The 22,623-nt window shown below is 40.7% G+C and overlaps 1 protein-coding gene across 2 annotated transcripts in view; it reads right to left on the reverse strand.

Moving 5' to 3' along the window:
- The window catches only part of ano2b (anoctamin 2b), a 109,631-nt gene that overhangs the window by 54,168 nt on the left and 32,840 nt on the right, over window positions 1-22,623 (reverse strand). The window contains exons 8-15 of one of the 2 annotated variants that reach the window (XM_049566700.1): window positions 21,394-21,449; window positions 19,899-19,946; window positions 19,024-19,088; window positions 15,374-15,508; window positions 14,463-14,623; window positions 7,649-7,731; window positions 7,042-7,134; window positions 4,399-4,482 (exon numbers count right to left, since the gene is read on the reverse strand). In XM_049566700.1, coding sequence (XP_049422657.1) covers window positions 4,399-4,482; window positions 7,042-7,134; window positions 7,649-7,731; window positions 14,463-14,623; window positions 15,374-15,508; window positions 19,024-19,088; window positions 19,899-19,946; window positions 21,394-21,449 — 725 coding nt within the window. The remainder of the gene's footprint in view (window positions 1-4,398; window positions 4,483-7,041; window positions 7,135-7,648; window positions 7,732-14,462; window positions 14,624-15,373; window positions 15,509-19,023; window positions 19,089-19,898; window positions 19,947-21,393; window positions 21,450-22,623) is intronic. The other variant, XM_049566701.1, reaches the window with a different exon arrangement.

Raw genomic sequence — 22,623 nt, forward strand, 5'->3', positions numbered from 1 at the left:
ATGGCGGTAATCTATATTTGTCATTCAAAAAGGGAAACTAGAAGAGTGACAGGACGGATTCAAGATGCTAGTTAGCCAATTAGCACATTGACAATACAGCCTGATGCTGAAAGAAAAATGTATATATACTGTGCACTGCTGAACAATTACACAAACAATTCCGAACTGTTTCTGCTCTCAGTGGTCAAAAAAAATCTTACCTAATATAACAACTCTGCTTTGATCTCACACCCTCTCGACATTAGCCATTTTGCTTTCCTCTTTTCCGTTTCTCTTCTTGTGCACTGAGCTGAACTGCCAATCAGAGTGATTTAATGACAACACAACAAAGCACTCCACCTCCCCCTCATTTTGTTATCCGCATACAGGCAGGAGAGTGTAAGGTGCTTTCATATTAACTGTGGACCATTTTGGATATGTTTCATACTGTGTTTCACTGTAATAAGGATGTCAGTAAATGGTTTGTCTTACAATATAGCATACTAGAGGACTGAAAACTGTGCCCTCCTTTTCAAATCGAATCGACTTTGATTCAAATCAGGCACCAAAAATTGTATTAGAATCGAATCATGAGGTTATGTAAGATTTCCAAAGACACTCATACTTTCCAGTGCTAAAATATTTAAAATGGTCTTGTATGTATAATCTTATTTTAGCTCTTTGGACATGTCTCATGTTATCAGCACTGACAGCTCCTAATTTAAAAAATGATGTGAAAAGTTTTGACAGAGAACTGTCCATCACTGAGGTGCAGAGATGGCTTCAGTTAAATAAACCAGAAGGTAACAAAAAAAAAAGCAGAAAGAGCAGCATGTTTGTCACGTTAACACCAGGGCCTTTAAAATCGCTAAACTGCCAAATTAATGTTTTTTGGTTTGTACACTGAGTAGTCATGAATGTTATTGATATTGAATATAAAATGTATTGTAGCTAATGTCTTTAGATTTGATCCTATAGCACATTTCAGTGTCTCAGGTAACAAATCAAAAGCTTCATGTGTGTGTGTGTGAGAGAGAGAGAAAGAGATTTCTTTGTCGCCATAGTGACGTTCCCTAATCTTACCCCTGGCTTCCAGCCCAGCATGCCTCACTCCCACTCAGCCTCCCTCCCTCTGTTACTCTCCATCCCTCTGCTTCTCCAAGTCTCTCTCTCTCTCTCTCTCTCTCTCTCTCTCTCTCTATTTGTGTGTCTCTCTCATTGTCTTTTTGTCTTTGTCTCTTTTCATGCTGTGCACTCTTTGTCCTTTTCAGTTTAGCTCCACAGACAATTGGTTGCAGGTGCAGAAAGTTGCAGCAGTTATACAGACATGTTTCACAGCAGAATTATGTACTTGTTATTGCAGGAAGAGCACAGGTGTAACTAATGACATTAATTACTGTTAACTCAGTTTCATTTACGGGAGGTGTTTGTGAGCCAGCGAGCACAATAAGCTATCATTAATGTTATTAGTTACACCTGTCACTGATGAGTCGAAATGCCTGCTAAATGTGGGATTACAACCGTTAAAGATAACCTGTCGGTGGCACTCAGCCCTTAACTCATTCATGGAAGATGGAAAGCTTTAACAGCAGGTCACAAACACATCAGTAGTTTCCTGAAACTGATGGGCACTGTAATTTTTTAACAATCATCACTCAAACAGGAGTAAGCAGTGCATTTACTGGGGACTATTTTCAGATGTGGATTAAGACGCATTTGGAATCAAGTGACTAATAAAGGCCCAGAATAAACTACAGGTTGCTTGTGATGGTGACGTAATAATCGGTGCAATATTGATGCGATTTAACATGTGATTTTTGCACAATATTACAGCTGTATGGCACAGAGGGAGTTGGTTTTGGTCTTTTCAAGGGATTTTTTGTCAACAACAACCAACAGAATATCTCCAGCCTTATACTTAAATATTAATAAATGCAGTTTCTTTGTCTGCCAATCTTTAGCAATGTCTTTTAAACCAGTGTGTGTTTTGTTTGTGTATGACTTCCCTAACTCACACTCACACAGTATCCAACAGGGGGAAAAGGGAACAACAGAGGCTTATAATCCGTCATCAGGCAAAATCAGCCACACTGTCAGATAGATATCACTGCAGGATAAACAAAGTATGTACAATTAAAATGAAGCTAAAATCATCATCATGTGTTTAGTGACACAAACAATCTCTCCATTTGTGAAAAGCTCAGTTTTAAAACCAGAGTGGAAATAAAAGCCTGGAACAATACAATGATTCTACTGACCTATAAACTTGTTTATGTGTTACTCAGGACTTTCTCCATGTCGGGATGTTTTCTTTCCCCAGTGATCTGACTGGTCAGTGGTCAGAGTGACCAGTGACCAGTTTGGATCTGATCATCTGAAGTTTAGCTGTCAAATTATCCACAGACTACTGTAACAGTGTTCTTTATGGTACATCATCCAAAGTCCTAATTAACTCTAATACATCAGGATCTCTGCTGTCCATCTGCACTTACCCGCTTCTGCACATCACCCCTGTCTCCAGAACCTCCACTGGCTCCCTGTCCCACAACGCATCCAATTCAAAGTCCTTCTCCTCACTCATAAAGCCCTCCATAACCAGGCCCCCTCATACATCATTGACCTGCTCCACTGCCACACTCCTTCCCACAGCCTCCACCCCTCTGATGCCAACCTCCTGACTCCACCACTCAGGACCAAGCACCGGACCTTGGGCGATAGAGACTTCTCCATAGCCGCCCCCTCCCTCTGGAACACTCTCCCCAAACACATTCGACACTGCACTGACCTCTCTCGGTTCAAATCACTCATCAAAACTTATCTTTTCAAAACGGCATTTAATGTGTGTGAATGATTTTGTGTGTATTTTGCTATATTCTATTCTATGATCGTTTCTTAACGAATGTAAAGTGTCTTTGAGTACCATGAAAAGTGCTTTACAAATAAAATGTATTATTATTAGAGGTCTCCTCCTCCAAACGGACCTGGTTATTGAAACAGCAAGCACTGAATAAAGCAGTTTTGTTTTAAAAATCAGGGTTTCTTCAACGCTCTTTAGCAGGAGGAGGTGCTAGCTAAGCTGCTGCTAATGTTAGCTCAGGTTGTTTCAAGCTTGTTTAAAGGTTAGAATTCCTTTAGTGTTCCAATTCACCAGGTTTTTAGCGGTAGCAGAATTATCTGAAGAGGTCTCTTCCACTCCAAAATAAACAGACTTGGTGATTAAAACTAGTAAAAACACTGAATAAAACAGTTTCATGTTAAAAATTGGTGTCTCTCAGACACTCTTTGAGGTCAGGGGGGGCTGTGATCCGAGCTGATACTAATGGTAACTCAGCTTGTTTCTCTGATAACTTACGATCAAGACGTTCAGTGACTAAAATCTTCCATCCAGTTAAAAGATATAGCTAAAAAAGACGAAGGCCAAAAAAGTAATGGCGACATGTCTTGAAATCTATGCTCGAAACAGTAAGAAAGCAGTCGGCTGGAAATGTTTTAATGTTCAGCTATCAGGAAGACAGGCAGTGCTTATGGAAAACTTTGTGATCCTCAAACATGCCATTAACTATAAGCAGGGTTTGGTTACTTGATTTTACATTGGTAAAAGTTTTGGCTTCTCTGACTCGTTGACCTTTTCCCTCTGCTCTGCAACACGCTCCACCTGTTAGAGTTTCTAGACAGCACTGCCTCTGTTTTTGTTGATACAGACTGTATTTGTCTAAAATAACAGGTTTGTCTCCGTCTGCTGAAAGTAAGCACAGTCTGTTACTTCACTGCTGGCAAAATCTAGAATAATTGAGAAGTTTCGTTCCAAAAATGAGACGTCCATCACTGAGGATACTGTCACTTCTCCAAACAAAAACTGGTGGTGTTACATGGTCCAGTATTAAACACCTACTTGCGAAACAGTGATCAGTCACTGGAAATATTGAATTTAGGAAGCAAAATATTTCCAAATATAGACATCCCAGCAGACTGCTTTAAATAAAAAACCTTCAATTATTATGGATGTCATTTCTACCTCATTAGTGGAAGAGAGAAGCTCACATAAGCTCTCACAGGACAGGAAATCTTTCGGTCAACTTCACTCAGGCAACAGACGCTGAAATAACAGTTCTGTCACGCTTTTAGTCCCACAAAGAGACTTGAAAGGATTACAAAGGCTCAGTTTGTTGCTGTGACTATCAGAAATACAGATTAATGTGAAAAAGTGCTCAGAAAGTTGCACAAACAAATACCTGAAGAGTTGAGACTGTAGAAGCCAGAGGATGGGACAGGAAGAGAAGAACAGATAGACAGCAGCCTGCAGGAGAGGAAAAGAGAGGAGAGGGACAGGGAGGTGAGGAAGGACAGGAAGGCAAGGAGGAGAAGGAAGGTGAAAGGAGGAGGGAGAGGAAGAGAAAGGTGAGGGAGAGGAGGGGTTACCGGTATTCCTGCAGCCATGGCAGACAGTAGTTTTTGCCTCCATCTGTCCTTCCCTGTCACTGTCCCATCCTCCTGCTTCTCTGGCTGCAACACAGAGGGACAGGTTACACACACTCTCACACACACACACACACACACACACACACACACACACACACACACACACACACAATAATAATAATTTAGTTTAGTACCATAATGTGTCTTAGTATTGAAAAATGTCTGATGCACACAAAGGATACCTGACGATTTATGCCACCTTTTCAAGCAATTTCACTGCACAGACAGATTTCTGATGTTAACCATGACAGTTCCACCTCGGTCAGTGCGCGTTGCTGTGATCTCAATCATTTGATGTAGGTGGGTCATAAAACTCCTGTGTTAGACCTGTGTTAAGTCTGTCACTTTTTAGTAAAGTCAGTTTTCTCGTTTTGACATTCTGACATGTTTAATTAACATTATCAGATGTTTTTAGTCTTGGCTCATGCATGTAATAAAGTTAAATGATGTGAACACAGTCAACAACCAATGGCTGCACTCTCTCCAGCACCAAACAGGAAGCAGCAAACCAGGTCGACAGTAACCATGGAGGGGACTCTGGGGCATAAGAACGTGGACAAGTCTCAGTTCTCTTGGAAACTGGTGAGACTGGAGACTGAACAATAGACTCATTTTCAGTTTGCCCCTCATTCCAATAGTCTCCTCCCACTAAAAAAGAACACCTAACCAACGGAGGCTGGTAGAGAGTTCCACAAATGTAAAGTTTGTACACAAATACAGTTTATTTTTATTGGTTATACTAATGCAGAATTGACAAGAATACTGTCAACATGACGCCTTTTATCTTGTGTTTCTAGAGTTCTCTGTTTTGGCAGACACGGAGGGAATACTTAGGCCTTGTTTACAGATACCAATACAAATAAAAACAGATTTTTATTTATCCCGTATAAAAAAAAAACAACGGGTTTATACAATCAGTTGTAAAAACGATATATTTACACAAAAATGCAGAAGCGGCAGCTTTTCACTGCAATTAGCATGCCAGGCCAGTAGGTGGCGATACGCCATATGTTGAACATCATAGAAGAACATTCTGTGCATGCACAGTGATTTGTTTTCCTCTTGGCGCTAGTGATAAAAACAATGATAAACTACATTTTAACCTTATGTAACATAGTTAGATGCTATGCACTTACTAATATTGGGCACAGCAGACGTCACTGTTTGCCGATGTAGCAGTGATGTTGATGCAGCAGTTCATTTGTAAGCTCGTAAGTAGTCCCAGAAGTGCTAACAAAATGTAAACAACCCCGCATATATCCGCCATTGTTGTTGTGGTTCCCGGGCACCTAATGGGCATGTGCGAACTAGTTTGCAATGTCATCGTTTTCCAAAATCTCCGTCGATCCTGTTTACACATCTCCATAGACACGGATATTATCACTTTGGAAGCTGTTTTTGAAAATCTCCATTTTCGTTGAGAAAAATGCCGGTTACGTGTAAATAATAGGTGCAAACGCAAAGATAAATACCCGTTTTCAGAAATATACCGAACTGTATAAACAGGCCCTTAATATGTCATATTTCTTACAGAAAGTTAAACCTAATATTTTCCACCAGGAGCAGGATGGGCAATAATCTCAAAACGAATTGAGCTGTAGTCTTGCAAACAGTGACCCTGCAAGATCCTCAGTCTTTGTAAAAGATAGTTGGTGAATGAAAACTCACATTGTCTTTTGGCATTGGAGGCTGACCGACTTTAGTCCAAGTCTTTTCAAAGTCTTTACGTGTATGGTAGGCATTATACGTTCCATGACTGTAATAGAAAACTGAGGCAAAGACCAACCCAACACAAGGCCAGTCAAAAAAGAGAATTCTCAGTGATCATGGTATAACTGTATATAATCAACCATTTCAATTCCTTGTAGGGAAACTTTGTGGTGCTTTTCCTTCTCCTTGAATTCCAACCAGCAGATGGCATATGTTGACACTCTCCCCATAAGTTGAAATAAAAAAACACCAGTGGGATCCTACAGGTGTCCAACTTTTCTCCCCAGATCAGGTTGTGAGATGGTGTTGTGGGCATTGTGTACCGTGTGAATTTATTAGCCCGTGGCAAGAAGCCATCTGTCACCCAAGCAAAGTCTATGTGGGCCAACAGGACTCAATGTGATTGACCCAATTTACAGAGGGAATCTAGATCATTCCCAGTCATTAGATTATCACACTAATGTCTGCCACACGTTTTGGACACCAAACTATCAGGAACCATGCAGGAACCAACTGTTTACAAATGTGAAGACTGAGCCAGGTGGAAGAGTTTCATAATCAAGTGAATACACTGTTTTTTTTCTTTCCACAGAATGCAGTAAAGTATACTTACTGTAATCATGAGGCAAGGTGGGAATATCATGTGTATCTTTTTTAAAACCTGCTGTTATTCAAATAAATGTCAAAGTCTGTCATACATATTGTGAAAAAAAAAATGAGTTTACTGTATAATACCTCTCCATTGATGTTGCTGACAGTCAGGTCCAGCTACGAGAATGGATTTCATACATTGTTCATATTATATAAAGCAAACACTTGTGAGTTAAGTAAACAGGCTTTATAAGAAAGATGGAGGTTTCTAACATTCCCTACCTCATTCTTTTTCTTCTTCTTCTTCTTTTCATTTTTCTGCTTCCGCTGTCTTTTCTGAAGGAGGATGGTTTCATACTTTGGCCTGGGATGTTCCTAGGGGAAAAATAGGAGAAAGAGACAAATATGTGAATATGATGTACAAGTCTGTGTGAGTAAAGCTCCTACCTGTGTGTGTATGTGTGTATCTGTGTGTGTTGTTTCTATGTGTGTGTATGTTGCATCTGTATATTTCAGTCTAGTCTCTGTGGAACATTCATATTGGACAATTCTGCAGCAGGTGACTTGTTTAATATGCCAATGCGGGACGTAGATTGTACTTTAAGAGTTCTAGATGCCTCAAACATGACCAGTTACCTTAAACATACTGTAGATGTTGTGCATTGACGTTGCAATGGCAATGAATAATCTGGCAAAACCTTGCCACTGAACTTTCAGTAACAGTGACACTGAAAATAAGTAGTTGTGCTGAACTGTCCAGTGTTCTGTCTTGTGATACAGCTGATGTGTTTGTATGTTTATATGAACCAACACATTACTATTTGCATGTATTCAGACCTATATAATGTGTATCAGTGACTTTCTTTGCGTGTGTATGTACTGCATATACCTCATCCTCCTCGATGCCTGTCAGATCCCAACTGAAGCTCAAACTGATCTGACGGCGCTTCCAGTGCTCCAGGAACAGCACCGCTACACAAACACACAAAAAGAGCCAAGTCATTTTGATGAACATTTTTATAATTAGCATCATCTCAAAATCTACTGACAGCTAGATGCAGGTTTTTTTTTTTTTTAGGATTTATGATTTGGCAGCTGATCACTGATCTGACTGCTGATTAAAATGAAGACTGTCAGCACATGAACAGATAAGGTGTTGAGCTACATCCAGAGGGGAAATTTCACTTTCCTACTGCTTAATTTTACAAACATTATTTACTCATGGTCTTACAAATCCATATCATAAAGTTAGTAGAATGGCTTTCCATAATCTATCAAGGTCATAGTTTTCTGAAAAAACATCTAGTTGAGTAGTTTTTTCTGGAGCTTCCAAACACATCTCACAATCACACTTCAGTTTCCAGTGTCAAAATGTATTTTCAGGCCAAAGTCATTGTTTTTGTTTTCACCAATTTTCATTGAAAGAAATTAAAAAGCTGTTTTCCCATTTCCTGCTGTAAGAGCACACTGTTAAGCCCAATTCACAGTAAACTAGATGCTCTCATGGCAGCTCACTTTCAGAAAGAAAAATGGGACAAACGTAAATTAAGCTGCTGATTACAGTATGCATCAGATAATTGAAGAAAACAATTAACTGACTACATAGCGTTTGTGCTGCATATAAAACTTTTAGATTGTCCAGATTCATTTTTAAATGTATTTTTACTGTGTGTTGTTTAGCCTGTTGCTCTTAGCAAGATGTGGGCTGTGGTCGAATAATCTTTTTTGCTTAGGAAGGTTCATAAATTAGTGAAATGGCCCAGAAGTACCCAAGTGGCAGCCATGACAAGAGCTGGTCAAATTCCCTAAGGAAAGGTGCTTCAGTGCTTTCTTTCTTATTGTCTGGAGCATTGGATACACTGGACCATCCTTTACAAAAAGGAAAGGAGATAATGCCGCCTCACAATTCTTTGTGGCAGCAACATTTAAAGTGATGCAGTGTTCGGCCATTCACAAAAAACCAATCAACATGATAAACACAAGAGACGCAGACCATCATGTAAGTTACCATTGCTGATTAAACATTTTCCATATGCTTCTATGTTACGAAGTCTCAACATTATGTTAAACCCATAGGAAAACTATTACAGTAGTTATCTACACTTAATTTACTTAAACATTAAATGGCTAGTAAAAGTTAGCCCTATTCCATTATTATTAGTCCCTGTGCATTCTGCCCTCAGTATAACCTAAAATCAGACAGAACTGTCAAGTTGTTTTTCTCATCTTCAGTCTCCCACTGATTCCACTTGAAATGACTTCCACTGGGGAATGGGATTTGATTTCCCTAACCAATCACTAGATACCAATGTAAATGCCTGAATATATCATTTTGAGTTGAGTCAAAGACGTGAAAACAAGTCAAATCGAACTACAACGTTGGGCGATATTGAGCAGACGTGTCAATTTACAACAGCCTCAATAGCAGAGTCTATCTTGTCTATAGTGGTTGCCATTGTTGTTATTACTCCTCATTGGTTCTGGGAAAAAGCTTGACAACTCTTGACAATGGCGTTCGTCCAGCCCATCACACTGATTGGCTAATTGTTAGTCCCCTCACGGTGCTCATTGGATTGATTGTTTTTCAACCCAGAAAAAGGTATAATGTCATAATGTCAGACGAATACCTCAACTTAGTGGAGTGGGCAGATTGAAAGATCTGGACACAAGCATCTTTCAGTAACATTCTGTTATCCATGGTGTTAACAGGAGTTAAAGAATCCTTTCACCAGCACTGACATGGACAGTGGTGAGGCAACATCAGGTCCTTGGCCATGGTTTGATGCCATGCATGAGGCACTTGGAGAGAGGCCACCCATTCTGCCCCCCACCCTCAGTGCCTCATCCTTGGTGCCAAACCATGGCCAGACTGCTGCTAAAGCCTCATCCCTGAGTTGTGAAGAGCCTTCACAAATGTCCCTCCTGCCTGGCACAGATAACGATGAGTGGTCCGTGCCCTCCACCTGCCCCGACAACCCACTAAAAAGGCAGAGGAGGGGCGGGAGCATGATGGCCTTCCTCAAAAAGCAGGCTAAAGAGGAGAAAGCACGGGATGCTGCTCTATGCGAGCAAAATGAATCACAACTAAGCTTTTTGCTGAACTTGTTTGTTTTTTTTTTTTTTAAGAAAACCTAGCCCACCTGTAAGAGTTGTCTCGAACTCACTGTGCTGCACAAGCACCTTCCTCCCACCTCTTACAAGATGGCCATTAGCAATAGATGTCAGGAGCATCTTTTAATGATTTTAGTGCTTCTTAGACAGCCCATGGTCTTTGCATCTCTCACACAAAGATCCACTGTAATAAATATGACAAATACTGTATGAAAGAAAAGGCAAGTTCTTGATTTATTAATGTGCAAACAAAAATGTTGAAGAAAAGTTCTTGAATTATTGACTAAAACCAAAATGTGCTGCTAGTCTGTCTTCCATGTTAATCCCCTTGCATAGGTGTTGATGGTGGTGGAACTAGATTCTCTTCCTCAGCTGGCTTGAACGTCCCCAGCAGTGATGCAGATGTTATTGAGCACTGCACATACTGCAACAACACTAGGAGGAAAGGTGTGATCCACCTTAAGAGTTTTGGAGAAGATCACTCGCCACCATGCCTTCATCATGCCAAAGGCCCTCTGTATAATTGATTAGGCTCTGGCATGGGGAGCGCTGAAGCGCACCTCCACTCTTCCCCGTACTGGTATGAGGTAATGAGGTTGGCTGGTGCAGTCAGACATTGGTATCCCGTAACAAACACTGGAATATTTCTTAGCACCTTGATGTTGTAGACTGAATCACAGCAACCAATAAATATGTCCAGAAATTTAACAGGGCTGTCACAGAATGCCTGAAACTGAAAAGAGTGAAAGAGTTTCCTGTTCAGGTAACCTTGTGTCTGTGGACCAATGGGAGCCTTGATGCAGATGAGGCAATTATCAATGACTACCACACAGTGGCTGATGGCTGGGTTGTTGTCAAGGTGCAGGGAGCCATGGCCAACTTAAGCACACTGTGCCATTGTGGGGAAGTGATCTACTTTGTCCAGGAGAGACAGGTCTGTGTCACACATCTGATATATAATTTCAGACATGATTGTCTTTGGCACATCAAAGACCTGAGATACAAAGGTGTAAAACAATCCACATGCCAGCCAGTATATCCAGCCATGGGTCTGCTCACTAGGGTTGTCAACGAATATTCTAAATTCGAATTTAAATTCGAATTTGAAAAAAAAATGGACCTTCAAATGTGAAATTGATATTCGATTGTAGAGAGGAAAAAAAACACCACCGCAGCTGTCCTCGTTGCGAGTGGGCGTTGGCCTGGGCCGCTGCACTGAAAGCACTGGACAAGCGGTTCTGCTCCCAGCTGTTGTCTCTGTCACCCAGCTTGACACATCCACTCGCGGTTTGCGCAGAAAATAGACCAGAGCCGGCCACGGAGCTGCACGGCGCTTCGAGGCTCTTCGCAGCCCTTCCGTGAGCGGTGTGGCCTGACGGGTCAGAGAGGGGGGGCAAGCGAGAGGTCCGCGGTCATTTCTAACGTAATGTTATAGATAATTGTGTTTTAATGTGTAGGTATGTAAATGTTTTCAAAGACGTTTATGTTGAAATAAAAATACATACAAGTAGTTATGTTTCCTTGTATTAATACATATACAAGTATGTTTCCTTGTATTAGTTTGCCCTCTTGTGGACATAATGCGAAAAAAAAATTCGAATGGTTCGAACCTATGAGTTATTTTTAGAAGGAATATTCGAATTTCATTTTTGAGCAATTTTGACAGCCCTACTGCTCACTCCTGAGAAGGGCTACCAGTCTCTCAATAGACGGCCAGACAGGCGGTAGTCAAAGTGCATGCATTTCAGTAGATTTAAGTAGATCTGTGGGACATGGGTGTTGGGGATAGTATATATTTTGCTCCTCTCCTGTACAGGACAAAGCAAGGTGTAAATACAATGAAGTGTAAATGCATGTGTAAAGTGGACTATGTAAGCTTGTCATTGGCCAATTATTTTTTATGGTAACGAGCTTCCTGAGCTACATGAAACTAGTCTTGCATAGCCAGACCTATCTCCGGACTTGGTTTTTGCACTGTCCGTGAAACAACAACAACCTCTGAGCAACGGGTGGGTGATATATCGAATATACTCTATGTGTCACGGCTTGTTCCATGGGTGATGAAAAAAAAAGACAGATAGTATAAATTGACTATCACCATTTTTTTAATCCACCGGCATGAGACTCGCTCCGGTGTTTCAATTCTCTCTCTCTCTCTCTCTCTCTCTCTCTCTCTCTCTCTATCCTGTGGCTCTCTCCATCTCACAGACACACACAAAGACTCACAAACATGATACATCACACACACATATATCGAGATCACTTTCTCCCAAGCTACGGCATGTGAGCCGCAGGCAAACCTTGAGTCTCATCTGCATGCCTCCAGACTGCAAACGTTACTATTAAGTTGCATTTTGCGACCATGGAGCACCACTGCAACTTGTAAAAATCATTAATATATGGACTGGAGAGCTAAACTGCATCCTGAACTTATCGCTGCCAAGGAGGTTGAAAAGAGGAGACGTGCTTTTTATATGAAAATGTTCTCTTGTATATCAGCAGCCATTCATTCAAGCGTATCCAAAAAGTTCCATCAGGCCAAGTGCACCTAAAGAGGCTAACAAGAGTGCACCCAAGGAGCACCTGAGCACAAACTGTCCCTTTATTTCTAGTGCTGTCTGCTCACTTGTGATTGGTTTAAAAAAAATACAAACAACCCAGTGTATTTTTATTTACACTTGTAAGGAATTATGATGGGTTCAGCCAAATCTTTCATTAGTGCTAGCTCAACATGAGAAAGGTCTGGCTATGCAAGACTACAGGCATAAGGATAACCACAATAAAACATGACAAACTGGCAAGTAAAAAAAAGCTGGGCTGGTATAGGCAGAGCAGGTTCTAATGAGAGGGAACGGGAAGCAGTTAGGTGATTAGATGATGCAGGTGAGGATGTTGGTGGGAAAGGCAAAGCAGGAGAGGGAAAGTCCGAGGACATTTGCTGAATGGGAGTAAAATGGCAATGAAGGGGCCTGGGTAATGGAGGATGTGGCTAAAGAGGGATAAAAGGATCAAAAAGTGACACCAGTGTGCTGTGTGCTTTTAAACCTACTGATAGATTATTCTACATAGGAACACATTAGACATGCAGGAGAAACTCCAGTTACTCTTTATGTTCAGAATAAGCATGCTCTGTGATCTATGTTCAAAATTCCTATCAGCATCCTCTTACCATTTGTGAAAGCAATGCCAGGAGTCTCTTCAGTAATACCCTCCTCCTTTGAATGTCTCTTAACTGTCTTCAGGTGAGCCACACGGCAGCAGCAAGCTCCGTATCTCCGTATCTCTTGCTCTATATCTCTGATACACTTCTGCTGCCCTTTTATAGGCCACTAATTTTAAATAGGCCTATCGGGATATACTGCTCAGCTGGCTGAATGGGTTACTATTTGGGTTGTTATTTTTCATACAATCATTCTAATTGGGATTCATGCCCATAAATATAAGTGGACAGGAAGGTGAAAGTGAGCAACCATTCTCAGTGTGACAAGCATTTCCTTTCACTTTCTGTGATGGGAAGCTTGGGGTTCACCAGGTTGTCCATGCTTACATAGGCGGCATGAAATAACACAGTGAGAACACATAAGGTGGAGTATTTATAGCCCCCTTTACACTTCCTGTTTAAGACCAGAATTATGTACTGTTAATCCACCGTACTGTTGTTAATACAATTGCGGAATGGTGGTACAGAGTTGTCTCGCCCTCAAGCTGGCAGCAGAGGCAGTAAAGACACCAAATTGACTTCTGTGTAAAAGGGACAGCTGGTAGGAAAGGAACATGGATAGGACAGGTGTGACATTTTTACAATGTGTTATGTGTGCGATCCACAAAAAGTATTCCATAGCAGTTAGCAGCTAACTCAAAGAGGAAGAACAGCGGCTGAAAATGTCTACAAATTGGTAAAACAATGAGGTCCTGGAAGCTTCTTACCCTCCAAGTAGAGGATGAGATCAACTGACATATAACAGGAACGGTAAATGATTGTTATTGCCATTGTTATTCTTCATAAAGTGCTGCAGAGGCATACGCAATATGTCACACTAGAGGCTGACCGTTGTGTTACATGTCATGTCCATCACTGCTCTTTTGCTTCCGGGACACCAACATGCTGTTTAAAATCACCCATTGTTTGATTCTGTGTAAAAATGCGAAGGTGGTGTAAAGTAGGGACTTCTCAGTGCCCCTTTAGTGCAATCTCTATGTAAAAAAGGCATATGATGGGCTTTTAGTAGATTATCTTTGGGACACTGTTGTTTCACCATGGCATATCCATGTCAGTAACATCCACCGTCACGTAATTTTGTAGCCTAATGTAAGTGCAGCTGGACTCACTTAGCAATGCAGTTGTCTTTTACTTGGTCCTTACAAACTGTCTATTACATCTTTCTTTGACCTCATGATGTTTTCCATCAAGGTCAAGAAAAAGTGTTCAGGAAAAGGCATAGAATGTTTTTCTGACCGATCGACCACAGCCCACATCTTAAGGTGAAGGAGGTCATAAGATGAGACAACATTAAAGAGCAACTTCACATTCAGCCCAATTGCTCACACACACACACACACACACACACACACACACACACGAACAACCTCACCCCACAGAGACATGAAGATGGCGAAGAAGACGGTAGCGGGGTTGTCAAAGAGGTGTGAAGCCCTGGCGGTACCACAGGCGGTGCTGAGCTGCCAGAAGTCACAGGCTCCATCACACAGAGGACACATGGTGAAATTGAGACGCTCGTCACACATCTCCAGACTGAGAGGGGAAGAAATCAAAAGTGAATTCACAGAGCACCTAGGTCCAATGATGTTTCACAATTAAAGCTGATACGATATATCTAAGCCTCTTACACCTAAAATAGTATCAAATGAACTAAAGTTCTGTGTTCCTGTCTGTGGATTCAGTCCCAGTAAAAGGACCCGGAGTAACATCGAACTATTAGAAATGAATGGAACTTTTAACACATAACTACAATACAAGCCTCTCTGCTTTGACCTGATTCATACTCTGTGTAGGCTGAATTATGAACCTTATGCTTCATGACACACTCACACACACACACACACTGCCAGCAGTGCCTTCTGTGTTCCTCCCACACAACCCTGTCTTAAGCCAGATACTGCAGGTATCTGGGCAATCCCTGTCTGCTGTGTGTGTGTGTGTGTATCTGTGTGTAAGGGCACGTGTGCATACATTTAAATTGAGGTAGGAAGAGATCCAGATTTTCTGCATCCTTCTAATGTTGGTATATTATCTGACATCATGTTGTTTTTATCTTTTAACATCTTCAAAGTTAAAATCAGGGGAAATGTTCTCCTCACAGTCTCACAGCCATTTGGAGCATCTTCACAGACTAGTGTTAGTAGTGTCAGCCAAGCAAAACTGAGTAGCAAAAAATGTAGTCTCAAATGGATTTTGTCCTATTTTGCACCTTCACTGAATATACAAGTTGTGTTTTACAGTAGTTTTCTTCCTCAAATGAAGCTGTGGTTCACTTTATGGTACCTGGGTATGTTAGTATCCACTGTCGCCACCCCGTAGCCAAACACAATGATTCCCACTATGGAGGCTGGTATCAGCAGCTGAGTGTAAACACCGAGCCATGCGAAGTACAGACCGATCTTCTCCCCAAAGTACTTCCTGTGGGGTCAGAGGTCAGGGATTAGGGGGTGAAAGTGACAGAGCAGGTCATGGTCATGGCAGATCAGACTATGTAGACTTAAGCAGCACGCAACACAGGTGTGAGATTCCTCATACTGTGTTTGATCCTGAAATAGAGTAAAAGCATGCCAATGTTTTATTTAGGGCTTCTGTTGTTTACGTTGAGCTTTTCACGAGGCACCTCCTTTCAGATTTGTGTACAAACTCTGCCTGCTATACTAGGACTGACAGACCTAAGCCACAGGCATGGATTTAGGAACAGTCTTACCTGTAGTGCTATTTATCAGTCTCTATCATTTGGTGTGAGTTGCCGAGTGTTGGAGATATCGGCCGTAAAGATGTCTGCCTTCTCTCCAGTATAATAGAACTAGATGGCACTCAGCTTGTGGTGCTCAAAGAGTAGTTTCATGTTGTAACTATTTTCTGTCTACTGAACTACACCCACCAACCGTGTTCCAGTCTTCCAGCAATCACTCTCTTAACGGATGAGTTATGTTTTTCATGCATTTTCATAAATTAACATTGATCATTTACTGACGGGCCCGTGCAGCCAACACTTTTATCTGGAGGAAAGATAGATCTGGTGATAGATAGCTACAGCTACAGCACAACTTTACTCTATTGTGTTGGCAAATGTCCATCAGATAAGTAATCACAATAAGCTGTCACCATCAACCACTACATACTCTCACTCAGCATCTCAGGCAAACAAACAGCGACTGCACAGCCAGTGTGTTGCAAATGTGCAGGCTCAAGATTTTTCTTAAGACATCTCACTGTCAGCTAATGGTAAGCAATGCACTTTCTAAAATGAGTAAAAAAAGACATACAGAGAAAAAAATAGTAAAAGGTAAAGGAAAAAGCAAAGCAGAGTACAGACAGAGAGAAATAAAAGAGAGAAAACTGAAGAAAAACATTGGCAAGTGAATAGGCGTGTCATGGTTTGAGTTTCTGTTGGGCACTTCCTGTTTTATTTTGTAGTCTTGTTTCCCCTTGTGTGTCTTTGTTGTCTTTGCTTCCTGTCTTTGTCTTTTTCCCGCTCTTTTTTGATCACTGATTCTGTTCACCTGTTTGCTGACCCACCTGTGTCTGATTAGTTTGTCTATTTAGTCCCTGTGTTTCTCTGTGTCTTTGTCAGTTCGTGTGTTGTTTTTGGGTGTGAGTTCCTGAGCCTTTCCAGTGTTTTTGGACTCCTTCATGTTTGCTGTTTGGATTTCCACCTTGTTTTCTGGACCTTTTGTGCTTTGAAGTAAGCCTGTGCCTGTTACTTTTTATTTTGTTATTAAATCACCGTTTGAACTCTGCCCCGCTGTGTTAAGTCTGCTTTTGGGTCCACCTGCCTAGTTGTATTTTGACTCACACCGTAACAAGGCGTCCTTTTCAGACTGTCTGTCCTTTTGAAAAAGGTGCACTGGTTACAGGTAAAACGGTAAATTATCAGTTAACTTTTTGTTTTAAGAGTCATCGGTGCATGTTGTGATTTTCATACATGTAGTTTTATTTGAATGATATCAAAAAATTCATCTCTGCATCCAGAGTCAGATTAGAAAATAGCTTGGGGTAAAATCAAACTAACACCTCATGGTTGTGAGCCAGTCAAGGTGCAGTTACGTTGTACATCCATGTCTGTCCAGACTCATATGGAGTAATGACAGTGGCCAATGCTTCCAATATTGATGTTGCTAAACAGAAGCTACATATCCTTAAAACATGGATGCTTCACACACATCTTCCCCCCAGCAGCACAGAAGATCTATACAATCAGCAGAGTTTTAAGGTGGACACCCAAGATTAGTGTCACAATTCAGTATCTGACCAAATGTCTCCCCTTCTGAGATATAAAGCAAAATAATGGCAAGAGAAGTGTTTTTACAGAACATTATGATGTCCCAATGACGCTGACCTTTGACCTTTTGCACTAAAAGGCTGCCACTTCATCATTTTATCCAATTAGACATTTGTTTGAAATGTTGTCATAATTAGTGTATTAATACTTGAGTTATTGCAAAAAACAGGTTTTCTAACGTCACAGTGACCTTGACCTTTGACCGCCAAAAACGAATTGGTACGTCCTTAAGTCCAAGTGGACATTTGTGCCAAATTTGAGGGAATTTCGTCAAAGCGTTCTTGAGATATCACATGTGATGTGTGGAGCTTTTCAAATGATAATCATTAAGTATATGATTGTAAGTCAGCCCTTCAACCTGTCAAAAACTGTTGGAGAAATTACACTTTGTAAGCAGTCAGAAATTATTTGTATTTGTAGAAAAAATTGTCAAATCAAAATTTTTATACAAGCTGTCACCATGATTCTAATTTCTGACAGATGATTTAGCCTTACTGGATTAGTGTATATACAGTAAAGCTGTCCCTGAAATCCCATACTAAAATGCTACTTGGTGCACTAAAACAGTATGCAAGATTTTTTTTATCATGTCCAAAACCTTAGTATGAAATCAACAGCACGTGAATTCCATGCTTTTTCCAGTGAAATATTATGCAAACACTAGACACTACACCAGCATACATATCACACAAAGCAAAGCAGCCAAGGCAGCTCTTGGCAGACAAGGCAGTTTGTCAATAAGTTGTAAATACCTTTAGAGGTGAATAGCGTTAGTTGTGAGTCTACTGCCTGATGTGCAATTTGGGAAACACTATATAAAGTGCTGAGATAAGTACACCACTACAGATGGATGACATATTACATAATGTAATTATTAAGCTTTGTTATGGGTACAACATGGATTGGGCTTTTTGTTTTGCCATAGATTTGTGGCAATGAGTCATTCACTCCACCCCTGTGATTCAGAGAGAAATATCCAAGATACAATTGGATGGTGGCCGTGAAACTTGGTACACACATAAACATTATACCTTCTAAACATCAGCTTATTAGCATCATGATATTAGCATTTAGCTAATTTAAGCATTATCTGGCGACAAAGATGCCTGCAAGATGCACAACAAGTTTCCCTGTGGTTCGTGTTTTCTAATACAATGGGCATGCAGTGGATAGTGAGCGATTTCGGACACAGGATATATGAACATTGAAAGTTTTTGGGTCGGGATGGAAAGATGGAATCCCCAGAGAGGGAATTCTATTGAGCTGAGCTAGAAAGGAAGTCCTTCATGGCTAGCATGAAGAAGAGGTATGATTATTGTGATTAAGAACTCTCTCAATGTACAAATGAGCATGTACATATACTTGGGGTGTTCATAGTTGTGCTGTGATGCAGAGTTGAATGTAATGTCAAACAATTTGTAGATTTCAAAGGTCAAATCCTATCAAATAACAAAAGTCTGTTAGTGATCTACAACAACCATGATGCACTGCAACATCTGCACAGCTCTGGCAATGAGTCTTTCCCTAATCAAATACAAGAAGTCTTTCACAGTTATCTTGAGTTGCAAATGAAACAAAAACATTTAAGCTACAAATAATGAGTCACTGGTGTGCTTTTCCACATTTAGGAGCTGTGTGGTCTCATTACCTGACGAGATCAATGGGCTGGTACTTGTAAAAGGCTGAGTATCTGGCCCACTCCTCATGCAGAGTCTGACAAACAGGCAGGAAAGAGTCAGTGTGGGTGGATGTTGTCATGTTGTATGTTTACTAGTTTACTAGCTAATCAACAAACAATCCTCAGAGGCAAAGCTGATCTGGAGGCAGAAATAATCTGATAGGCTGAGCTAAACCTCAGTGGATAAAGTCAAAGAACTGTTTAAGAAACATTATGCCAAAGCCAAGAGTAAAAGAGTAAAGGAAGAGGAAGATGATATGATGAAGCCTGACACTCTTGATGCTGAAGGGATATCACAATAAATGATCTGGTTTAAATGTCCAAAACATGAATGTCATGATGATTACTGAATGGAAAAAGAAGAAGCCGCTATTTATAGTTTTCATTCAGATTTAGATTGAGGTTGTTTTTTGCTAACATACACTCCAAAAATAGTTTGCTTTGCTCCGTCCTTTGAAATTCAAGTCATCAATGAAGTTTTTTCTTGCCTTTAGCGCAGCTATGCCTCTGAGAAATGTTTACTGAACTTAAACTCCAATCTGTGACAGTGTTAGACAGATGGGAAGGAGGAACAATCTCAAAAAAGAAAACAGGAGAAAAGATAGAAGATGACGATCGTTTCAAAGGTCTTGTGCAGTACACTTTTAGATGACATTTTGTCTAATAGCACACTAAATGGCCCCAGCACTGTATCACATTAGCAAGGTCACTTTCTCAAGAACTAGAGCAGGGGTAGTCTTTTTGTAGTTTTTCATTAGACAGACGAATGGAGAGGAGGAGGAAGAGAAGCAGAGGGAAGAAAGGAGAACAGAGGAAGAGAGTGAGAACAAGAGGAGTCGGCGTACCTGTCTGTCATTCCTCTCCTCAAGGTGTCCGATGACCTTATAGTCACCCTGAGGAACAAGAAGAGAGCGTGAAAAACATGAGTGCACACAGGCATAATAAACAGAGAGATCTAGAACAGAGAGTGTTGCACTCAATTACTCACTCAAACATTTAGAAATACACACATTAACATAGTCACATACATAAATACTATAATCATAATAATAAGAAGAATATTTTTTTAGCATGTTAACTATAACCCTTGTATGTTGACTTAACTTCTAGGACTGATTTCCTGCCTGCAATGGTTGAAGTTTATTGAAAAGGAAAATCAGCCTTTAGAGACTAAAGTGTGACTTCAATATTCTTGAACCTGGACCCATTTTCATGTTTTTGTGTCTCAGTGAAAAATGGAGACAACAATTTTTTTAAATTGGTCCAGCACTCAGTGAGACAAACAGACTGCAATGTATCCTCTTGGGCCAATTATGCCCTGTCAATTTACATCCACTCAAAGAGCTTGTTGTTGGCAAAATCTCTATTCCCAAACCGACCGGACTCCATTTAAATAGAGAGTAATTTTAGTGTGTATAGTGCCAGAGTATTTTCACATGTAACTGGGTGAATTAAGGGTTTATTTCAACCAAACCAGAGTTGGTGATTGTCGGAAGAGTGGGAAGACAAACCAAGATGGCTATTCAGTTTGATTTTGTTTCTGTCGACTTTGAATGAATTGTGTTACACAATAATAAAATCAGTCTCTTATCTAAATGGAATCTGGTGGGTTTGGAGATGGCAATTTCTGGTTAGACAAAAAGGATCTCTCTCTTTACCAAAAATGTCTATCTCTGTAGGGATCCTTTCTATAATGTTTTCAGACACTTAAAATGAAAATCTGAGCCTGTCAGTGGCAAAAACAAGCGTTCTTAGTGAATGTAAACTGATGGTGCATAAATGCCCCTAGTGATTACACTGAAGCCTGTTTTGCTCCAGGCCGCTCACTCAATACTGGGCCAGTTTCAAAAACTGTTGTTCCCATAAGTCACGTAGACACAAACACATGGGAAAATAGGGTCCAGGCTGAAAAAAAAGCTACCCTTTAAGATTTGCTACAAACAGGAAATACATTGCAAAAGTGTATCTCTAACTTTTCCTGTTTTGTGTATCGCATCATAACATGTTCATGAAGTTGAGAGCACAGATTGCTCTGAGACATGTTCCTTATTTGTGCTTCCAATGTTCTTGTAAATTGCTTCAACATTTGTGTCAGCTGCTGAAAATCTGAACTTGATCTTTCCTTGGATTCTTATTTTTGGCCATACAGCTAAACAAACTCTACAATACCTGCTAGCTGAAAAAAATATAATGTAACCAGTTTGACAAAAATGAGATGCAATAATGCTTTCTCTTTTATTTCTTTATCCATAAAGTTTCCATTCTCTGCAAATTGAATGCTGTGGTGAAATAAATTGAAACCAATGGCCGTCTACTGGGAATTCAAGGCTTCAGACTTACGTCGTGAAGAGGGAAGGCAGCGTCATACACGCCTTTAGCTATCAATGTGCTGATGCCTGGAAAGGAGAGAGACACAGAGACAACCCTAAGGGAGTATTTAAACATCACTTTAAGGTGCTTTTCTCCTTCAGCCTTGTCATCCGAATCATCATTGAATTCTTAATACCCCTTTCATGCAAATCACGTTCTGTATCCACTGGAGAGAAGTCACGGTCGAAAACAACTCTTGTCTTCAGTAGTGGCTTGGGCTGAAGATTGAGTTTTAAACCATAAATCAAAGCAGATGGTGAAGTAATAGTGTCATTAAGGAGAGGGTTTACACCAAATGTGCTCCAAGATGTGGCATGAAATAAAGTGGTAGCCATTATAAAAGAGCACCTCCTGTTATTTATCTCACATCTAATACTGCTCTCAGTTCTGCTCTTTTGAAATCTTATTGATTCCTGAAGATGATTTTTTTTTTTTTTTTTTTTTACGAGTTTAGAGTCAGTGTTGGCAGCAAATTTTCCCAGTTATATACTTCTATAATCCCCAATTCCGAAAGCAAGTTCTCCTGAATTCACACCAACCACAGAGACTAAAATTCAGCTGCTGTGTGTTAAAAAGTGGCCTTTGCACCCCAGCTGTGTCTGATGTGGTATCAGGCCACACCCTGCAGCCTGCATCATTTTAACTCTGCTCTTCAGTGTCAGGCAGATTGGCATTAGGGTTACGTAGGTACCCGCTTTTAGTCTTTGGAAAATCTCATGTGGGAAGTGATGGCCTGACCTGTGAATGTCAGGACCGACACTGACATCAGATGACCTGGCACTCGCTACTGGCTCTTTCATCAAAGTCATTAATCAATTAATTATCACTGCCTCAAAGGGGGGACTGGGAACCACGCAGTGATTAGCTGTGCTATTAATGAAACTCACGACCAACACACACACTTACACACACATACAAATGCATGAATGCACACTCAGCCAGCTAGATACAACCACAATTCCCAGAGGCCCCTGCTTCAATCTCTGCCTGACCCAGGAAGTGTGACCCACTTGTAGAGGAGATGGAGGAGGGCAACAGAGACATGAAGAGTGGGCTCTGTGTGTGTGATAAAAATTATACACCCAAAAATGAAGAGCAAAGAGAAAATAGAGGTTAAAGAGATACAACTCGCATTTCTCTCTCCATCCTCCCCTGCAGCACCATCAGTACCCTCTGGCTAAGACCTTCTGCTGTGATGGG

This window comes from Epinephelus fuscoguttatus, linkage group LG22 (genome assembly GCF_011397635.1).
Source record: "Epinephelus fuscoguttatus linkage group LG22, E.fuscoguttatus.final_Chr_v1".
Taxonomy (NCBI): domain Eukaryota; kingdom Metazoa; phylum Chordata; class Actinopteri; order Perciformes; family Serranidae; genus Epinephelus; species Epinephelus fuscoguttatus.